The 9,527-nt window shown below is 30.5% G+C and overlaps 1 protein-coding gene across 3 annotated transcripts; it reads right to left on the bottom strand.

The window, feature by feature from the left end:
* Window positions 1–4,423: 4,423 nt before the first annotated feature.
* LOC124821796 (uncharacterized) lies at window positions 4,424–8,428 on the bottom strand. 3 transcript variants are annotated; one of them, XM_088112302.1, is made up of 10 exons: window positions 8,316–8,428; window positions 7,916–8,157; window positions 7,431–7,635; window positions 6,587–6,677; window positions 6,335–6,480; window positions 5,905–6,148; window positions 5,717–5,821; window positions 5,428–5,610; window positions 5,133–5,337; window positions 4,424–5,019 (listed from the first exon to the last, which is right to left on the bottom strand). In XM_088112302.1, the coding sequence occupies exons 2-10, from the start codon at window positions 8,133–8,135 to the stop codon at window positions 4,532–4,534; spliced, it is 1,887 nt and encodes a 628-aa protein (XP_087968428.1). In that variant the 5' UTR covers window positions 8,136–8,157; window positions 8,316–8,428; the 3' UTR covers window positions 4,424–4,531. The 3 variants fall into 3 exon arrangements, with proteins under 3 accessions (XP_087968428.1, XP_087968429.1, XP_047149694.1); XM_088112303.1 differs by having other exon boundaries at window positions 8,241–8,354; XM_047293738.2 differs by lacking the exon at window positions 8,316–8,428 and having other exon boundaries at window positions 7,916–8,187.
* Window positions 8,429–9,527: the final 1,099 nt, after the last annotated feature.

Here is a 9,527-nt window from a genome sequence, read left to right as displayed (position 1 = left end):
TCAGAGTTCAGACAATAGGTAAATACATCAAGTGTGTTTAGTTTCTTGTTTTCAGCTAATTTTCTGTTCAATTTGGGTGTGTAGAGGATTCAGCAAAGGAGGTTTTTAAAGATGGATGCATGGAATTGATGCTTATGTGCCGCCATGTTAGGACCTCTTTTGACCATGTTAGGACATCTTTTGATCATGTTAGGACATCTTTTGACCAAAGCCAAAACACCAAAGCCAAATGATTTTCCTTTTTATTCTTAATCTTAATATAATAATCTATTTAATGTCATCACCCTACTTTCTACCATAATAATCACATCTTTTCCTACTTTTTGTGTTTGCCTTTTAGGAGGAATATTTCAATATAATGTCTCACTTCTCTTGTTACGACACATTCTCATACTTATAATAACACCACATTTACAAAACTAGCATATAGATAACTGCTTCATCTCTCTTTTCATGTAAATCAACTTCTATTTTCTTATATTTTCACAATATTTAAAGTGATTATTAAACAAACTAAGGCATTATTCACTTGAGAGAGTTTGAAGGAGTTGATTTCGGAAGAGTGATTGAATGGATATGAGGGAATTTGAAGGTAAAATTTTTTTTGTTTATTTGAGTGGATTTAGAGGTAAGTGAGAGTGGATTTGGAAGGTTTTACAGTAAATTTTTAAACAATAAATTTTAATAAACACTCATTTTCTATGGTTAAATTTAAAAATTGAAATTAAATTAATAATGACAAAGTTAAGTTGATTCTGTTAAATAAAATTTATTATTTATGAAAAAATTTTATATATTTAATTATCATTTATTACTGTATTAATTAATATTTAATTTAAAAATCAATACTGATTATTCAGATTGGGATAGATTTAAGGTTGAACTTCGTCACCATTTATTTAACTGTTTCAATGCTAAAGAATTTTAAATATTACAAATTCATATTATTATTTAATGTTTTATATTTTATATCATATAAGTAGATTTGAAATTATTTTAAATTTTAAGTATTAAATTTTTATCCAGTTTCGAAGTTTTTAGTGTGAAATTATAAATTTTAGATAAAAAATTTTATATTTAATATTTCAATTTTAAAATTATATTATAATTAAGACGGTGATTTTTTTTCCTTTTAAAACAAGCAGAATGATTTTACTATAAATAAACAAAAAATTCGTAAGACTATTTGTAAGACCTAGGAAATCAGCAATGCAAATCTCTGTCACATCACCATTAATACACAAGCCACGTCACTACTCCGGGTAATTAAAACCCACTTTGCATTGCATGCACGAGCGCCACGTGTCGAGTTGGAAACTTCTGAAATCAGAAGTGGGGGTGCAGGTGTCAGCAGAGGAGACGCTCGTTCGTCTGGGATTTGAATGATCAAAAATGATTTTCGAAAAACCCTCCCACTCACCTGCATCACTCATCTTCTTCCTCAGAACCTAACCTTTCATTTTCTTCTGCTTCTCTCTAAAAACCTCCAACTTCTCTCTACTGTTACTCATCCATTTCTTCTCCGTTCAACATTCAGAACCGTAGGAACGTTCCCTACGCCGTGAACTTCATTTTGGTCCGAACAACTCCAGATTCTGTAAACGGTAAGTTTTCCAACCCATACGCTCGTTTCTGGAATTCCTGCGAACCCAGATTCAGTTGCATGCAAGGGTATAAGTTGATATCTTCTACGATTCTTTGGTTAGATTTAGTTGAAGAAACTTAAGTGACCGTTGAGTATAGAAGAGCCATAGTTGAACGAGTTAAAGTCATACTCTTAGGACGTACACTGCTATCCAGGTAAGGGAAGCTTATATATTTAATTTATACTTGTATGATTGCATGAAGGCATGATATGGGTTGTTTGTATGAAATATATGTATATGTGCTGTTCTGGATCTGCATGAACGAACCCTGTTGTGCTGTATGAATATATTTTCTGTTGGTTGAAATGCATGTTGAATCGGATTCGTATGAAAGATGTATGACTATAGTATTGTTGAATTTATTAATTTGATGAAATCTGTATAGTATGAGAATTAATCCTGGATATGAAAATTACGAAGTAAGAATCACATGAAAAATAGTGAGTTAACTTAGTTGAAAATCTGGATCTGATAAATTCCCTATGATAAATTACGATCGTCATCGAATGGTCTTACACCGTTCGGTTTCCCTGAAAAAGACTTAGAGTTGAATTCTTTCATTTGGGAAGGGTTCGGTTTGAGAACGAGCGTCTTTATTTGAATTACTATGTTTGAGCGTTCGGCTCCACATAGAGTTGTCGTACGCCTTAAATTTAATAATATTGCATTAAGTAGCGTTCGGTCTTATACTGAACGTTCGTCCTAAATATCGTTCGGTCTTATACTGAACGTTCGTCCTAAATATCGTTCGGTCTTATACTGAACGTTCGTCCTAAATATCGTTCGGTCTTATATCGAAGCGTTCGTCCTAAATAGCGCTCGGTCTTATACCAAGCGTTCGTCATGATTGGGGCTCGGTCATCTACCTAGCGTTCGCATTAATGAAGCGTTCGGTCTTAGATTGAACGCTCGTCCTTATAATTGATTTCTTAACGAACGTAAATAGCGTTCGTCCTAAATGGCTAGTAATTGTATATTGGCGCGTTCGGTCATTGACTGGCAGTCGTCCCATTTTAAACAAAAAGTTCCCAATGTAGTTAAGTATTCTTCTTGATGTATCTTCGTCCAGTAGAGTCAACCTGACCTCTCGGTACTTAAAATATTCTGAAAATGGTCTTATTATTCTGGAGTCGTTCTGATTGTTAATGGGTTCTTCTAAATCTGGTTTTGAACGTTCGTCCTCTTCCTTCAGAAAGTTGAACGTTCGTCTTTTTAAGAGAGTGGAACATAGAATGAAAATGTGGTAAATATGAAAGGTTAAGGTGTTTGAACACTATATTAAATGATTGTACGATATTGGATCTGAACGAGCGTTCCAGGGAGGAACGTCTCATATATGTTAAATATTGGATTGGTAAAGTATGACTGTGGTTATTGCTAATGCTGGCTTGGTCCATCCTGATATTCCGTGATACTCATCTTCAACTGGAGGAGAGTAGTTCATGTGTGGGAATGGCAGGAGGTCCTTAGTCCATAAGTTAACATGGGCGACGTAAGAACGGACTAACCTCGAGTGGCAGCTGTTGAGTGTATCCCAGTTACTACACCACTCGGGTGCAAGGACGCCTGTAGCTACACAGATCATACAGTCCGGACGGTCGTCTTATATATATAGATATATTTATAGATGTTACATGATGTTATATGTTAAACTATGTGCTTGAGTGGAATGATATGTTCATTGTATGTGTTGAATTATAAATTAAATTATATAAGCTTACCCTTTCGTTTTCCTTGTGTTGTCCATGGTATGTGTACGTTCGTCTTGTCTTGCAATGATCATCCGTTGTGGATGTGAGCAGAAGGCGAGGCTACTCTGGAGGACGTTATTGAAGAAGAAAACTTAGTTGAAGTGGAAGTGAAAGCGGAAGTGAAAGCGGAGCAGTAGGACGTCCGTATTTTCTTTCTAGTTTAGGACGTCCGTTTTTGGTTTATACGTTCGGTTATTTTATTTTGTAAAACCGTTCGTTATTAGTTTTCACTGATTCAGTTTTGTCTATTGTAATTCTGCACCTTAAGTCGTTCGGCTTTTGAACTCTGATTATATAAAAACTGAATTGATTTACTGTTAATTGTAATTAATTCTGATTTATGGTAATAACTGTATTTTGGGATGTTACACTATTTTAAAATAAAAACATAACAATAACAATAATTGTAAATTTAAGTTTGTTTTCTGAATAGTGATAATAATATATGATATTGAAAAGATAAAAATATATAAGATGTGTAATTATTCATTTAAAACTATATAATGTTTCAATATTATTTATAAATTTAATGCATACTAAGCAATATTTTTCCAAAAATATTAAATTATAAAATATTTCAATTTATTTTTAAAACCCTTAACTCCTTAATAGTTATAGATCATCTATGTAAATTATGATTAAATTTATAACTAAGGTACTTCTGATCACCATCATATTAGAATTATGTTTTCTTTTTATTGATTTGTTTTCAAGTTTGTTGTTCTATTAGAGTTTGTTGTGGAGTTTTGTAGGCCACTGTTTCCATCAATGACCACACCACAAAAGTTTGTCATTCACACTAAAATTGACATGCTATTTTCTATTTATGTAATCAAAGTTCAGTGTTTATATAAAATTTTGAACAAAAGCATACAAGAAAACCAACAAACATTATATAGTTACCGATAACTAAGATAAACAAAACAAAACAAGATATCATATTTAATTAAATATGTGAACATATAACAACTATAGTTTAAAATATATAAACATCCAAGTGCATAATTTTCCAAATTTTAAGATAAATATGAGAATAACAATGTATTATACTAAATTAAATAGAAATCGAAACAAGGAACTTAATTCATAGAATGTTAAATGGACTAAAATTACAAGGCACATAATTTTCAATTCCTAGTTGGCTTTGTAAGGTTTGGTTTCAAGGCCAAATCCAAAGGGGAAAAGGGGGTCATAATGAATATCTCCAACATTCATGGGCAATTGATCAACAGTTCTGAACCATGTCCTTGGAAGCTTTCCTGTGAAACCATGATCACCAAACAAAACATCAGTCACACCATTTCCTTCAGTACCAGGAAGCCAAGCAGCAACAAGAGCTTCAATTTTGTCAACATATGGTTGTAGAACCACTGGACGGCCAGAGATTATCACAGTAACACATTTGACTTGTCCGCACACATTATTTATGGTTTCTGGCCCAGGAGCAGAGATTGTCAAATTCAAGCTATCACCGTCTGTTTCAGCATACGGTTTCTCTCCAACTACCACAATGGCATATGAAAAATTATTGGACTTCACATAGTCCATATCAGGATTTTCCTCATAGACTACCTCAGTATCTTTATGAACTGCGTTTTTTATTGCACTGAGGATTGTTGTACCTGTTAATCATAAGACTTTATCAATGTTGTACATATTTTATTTTCTATGTAAGATTTCTACAAAAAATAAATAAAAAAGGAAAAAAGTTGTGAAAGAATATTCTATAAAATACCTTTAGTGACATTGTTTCCTGTAACTCCTTGCCATTCAATGGTCCAACCACCACATTGATATCCTAGATTATTAGCATGGCTTCCAGCAACCAATATCTTTGAAGCTCTTTTAGGAAGAGGGAGAAGTGGTTGGTTAGGATTTTCACCATTTTTCAATAGAACCAAGGATTTCCTCACAGCTTCCCTAGCCAATTTTCTATGTTTCTGTCAAATTATAATGTCAAAATGATTTTATTTACATGCAAAAAATTATTAAGAGATAAAAAATATGCACATGTTTCATGACTAACAAACCTTACTCCCAAGCTGGTGAACTAGGCTATGATCAGCCAAAGGGTTCTCAAAAAGGCCCATAACAAACTTTACCCTCAAGATTCTCCTTACTGCATCATTAATTCGGCTCATTGGTATGGCATTACTTTTCACCAAAGAGGTTAAGCCATCTATGAAATCTGTGAAGTTAAGGGGAACCATTACCTATGAAAACATTACCAAAGAAAGTATTAAAAGATGTTGACACAAGGTAAATGGAAAAACCATTGATGTTTGTACATAATCCATGGACTTTAAATTCATAGTTTACCATGTCAATTCCAGCATTGATTCCAGCATAAATGGAATATGTGTAATTAGCATCAGGAGGGGTAGTGATCCTATCAATTCCTTGCCAATCTGATATGACAAAACCCTAGAAAAAACTGACAAATTTTAGGACATGTTTAGTTCAATTTGGTATTTGAATTAATGAAGCCCTTGTAAGTTTAGTGTTACCCTAAAGTGTAATGTGTTCTTCAAAAAGTTTGTGATTAGATCATGATTGGCATGCATCTTTTCTCCATTCCAGCTTGAATAAGAGACCATGACAGTCGAAACACCCTTAATGATTGCATTATAATAAGCTGGCATATGAATGCTAAGCAATCCATGTCTACTTATCACTGTGTTGTTCTCATTGATTCCCTTTGTGGTTCCTCCATCCCCAACATAGTGCTTGGCAGAGGCTATAACTTTTCTCCTGTGTATACAAATGTTATTAGGTTAACACCAATACCAAGACTATCATTCAACAGTATAAAACGACAAGAAAAGAAAAACATTCTAGTGTGAAGACTCAAGATAAAGAAATTCATATTTTATAGGATTTGTAAGTAACAAAAGATGGAAACAAATATATAAAACTATGGAAATAAAAATTTCTTACTTTCCAGAAACAAATGGAACACCCTTTGGCGAGTTTGCTGGAATTTCACCTTGTAGACCTGGAATGATTTCAGTCATAGCTTGGACTATTTTGTGGTCTTCACTATAACTTTCATAACATCTTCCCCATCTCGGATCTCTACAAACCTATACCACAAATTTTATTGTAATATAAGACTATATAATGAATGACATAATTTATAATTAGATATTAATAGCAAAATTATTTAGTACAATGTTTTAAGTTACTTACTGCTATGCAAGGTGCAAAAGCATATTGAATTCCAGTAGCTCTCACTTCAAGAGCAGTTGCTGCTCCAATTTTCCTCACTAGTTTAGGGTCCCTGATAGATAAAGATTAATTGCATCAATATGCATATGCATAATACTAACTTTTGAAAAGCAATTTTTCTGTAATACACTTTTATTAATTAAGGTAATTTATTTGCTTATAAGATTGTTATATAAAAAAAAGTAATGAATAAACTTACGAAGACAATTGTGTTTGAAAGTTTTGCTTTAAATTGAAAGTTTGAAATGTGAATTAGAATGTCATAATAAGCTAATACTCAATTAAAAACTATAAAATTAGAAAATTGTCTAGAAAGAGGTCCACAAAAATTTATGACTTTTAAAATATTCGTGTGATTTTTAAAAGTAAGGTCCACAAAAAATTTATGACTTTTATCATATAAAATTTACATGTTTTTATTACAATTCGCTCACCTTTACTAACTAATAATAATAACTATTATTGTTATATGGGCTTTTTATGATGAAGTAATATAAATGTCTATATATTTTGTAAATGAAATATTTTAATAAGATTATTTTACTATTAATTTTATTGAGTAAGAAAATAAAATTAATAACTGTACAATATCCTATCTCTCTAATTATATAAACACGTAATAAACAAGAATACCATTATTTTTATCAAATTTTTTTAAATAAGTAGATTAATAAATAAACAAACAATAAACAAAAAATCTCTTTATTCTTACTAAGAAAATTGTTTTGTCTAACCTAAAAGCAAACAAAGTGTGAATATGATAAAAACTATGAAATGCCTATATATAATAAAGATATTAATTTACCTGGTAGCACCTAGCCCAACATTGTGAGGGAAAATTGTTGCATTATATACATTATTATTTCCATGAACTGCATCAATCCCATATATCATAGGAATCCCCAATCTAGTTGATAAAGAACCCTTTTGAAAATCATTCACCATTTCAATCCAATCATATGCAGAAGCTTGTGGCTTTGGAACACTGCCACCCCCACTCAGCACACTCCCTACCAAAATCACAAACCATATAAGACAAAAGAATAAAAAATTATTAATATATAAAAAGAAAAAATTCACAAATAAGCTTAGTAAAATTATAGGATATATGATATGATTTATAAAAAAAATAAAGTATGTTTTATTGTTATAAAATCAAACAACAGATGAGTCAAATGTGTTGAAATAATGAGATAAACATGTCCTATTATTCAAATATGCATATATATTTTCATTCACCATTATCTGTTTGTTTTTCCTTCAAAAAGGACAAAGAAGAAATTGACTTACCAATATAATACTTCTTCATAGTTTCTGCAGAAGCAACCTTACGTTCAATCTGTGTCATTTGACCAATTTTCTCTTCTAAAGTCATTCTGTCCATAAGATCCTTAATTCGAACGTTCAAAGGTTGTTTTGGATCTTTATATTTCACGTACTTTGCCTCATTCATGGCTACGCAGCAATGCAACAGCATAAACCCCACGAAAAAGATACTCACTTTCGCCATTTTCTTCTTCTCCTCGGTGCAACTTCACAACCCAAATGAAAAGTTGTATCAAAGACTAACAAAAAACAAGAACACAAACAAATCAAAAGCAAAATCAAAATCTACCGTTTACAGAAAGTGAAGAGAAGAAGATACACAGACACCAAGAGGTTCGTGTCCCAAGCAGAATTCAAGACTCACCTAGGTAACAGAGAAGAGAGGAAACGAAAACAAAAAGAGTGAGAAAATGCACTTCTAAATGTGCATGTTGTGTGAATATATATATATAGAAAATATTACCGTTATGCTTATTAAGATAAGATATATGATATTATACTGATTTTTCTTTTCTGTTTTAAATTTGGATTTTGCTTTACAGACAATATATTACTCTGCTATTCTTTTTCTTTTTTTTCTTTAAATTTTATTTTTTTAAACTAGTGGAAGTATTTTTTATGATAATAAAAATAATAAATTTGTTATTATTATAATTATGAAATTAAATATAAATAATTTTATAGTTTTATTATAAATACTTTTTTTTATTATAAATAGTTTTTATTTATTATATTGATAGTTTTATAATTAAAAAGGGGTTAAAATTATAAAAATGGTCAAATATATACTAACATTTTAATTTGAAATTTTAATTTAAAGAATAAATTTAAAAAATAAATGGGAATATAAAAAAGGGAAGTCCCTTTTGTATATAAAGTATAATAGGACATGATTGTATTCGTTCTTCTGTTTTCTAAATTTATATTTCCGTTTGTTAATTATTTTTATAATTAACTATTATATATATATATATATATATATATATATATATATATATATATATATTCTATCGGTTGTTAATATGTTTTTGTTGATAAGGGATTGACTAGTCCAAAATCTGAAAAAGTTTACACAAAAGAATCTTTCTTATAAAGAGTTATCTTTGGCTTATATAAAGAATGTATTAATAACATATTAATATTTATTTTAAAACTCATTAACCGTGAAAAAGTTTACACAAAAGAATCTTATAAGGAATTCAAAACGATGTATATCTCTTTGGCTTATATAAAGAATGTATTAATAACATATTAATATTTATTTTAAAACTCAGTGATACTGATTAATGACCGAAAAAGTAACCATTGCTGGCTAAGTTTTACTTTTAAAATACGTGACATTTCATTAAAATTATAATGAAATGTTTGAGTGGATTATACTATATCCTGAGATGTGTGCATTTTATATTGTTGTTAACTTCAGTTAAAATTTATATTCTCTATGTCTCGTTTAGTCTTCCAAAAACATTCCAAATTCATCCAATATTAGTTTTTCGCTTAAATCAATTAATTATTATTCTTTATCTCAGTCAAATAACACATTTCTTAATAAGATAAAGGAAGAGAGAGAAAACCT

Source organism: Vigna umbellata, chromosome 4 (genome assembly GCF_029865625.1).
Source record: "Vigna umbellata cultivar VRB3 chromosome 4, Vumbellata_1.0, whole genome shotgun sequence".
Taxonomy (NCBI): Eukaryota; Viridiplantae; Streptophyta; class Magnoliopsida; order Fabales; family Fabaceae; genus Vigna; species Vigna umbellata.
The sequence above is the reverse complement of the archived record's forward strand: the minus strand, read 5'-3'. Positions and strand labels throughout refer to the sequence as shown.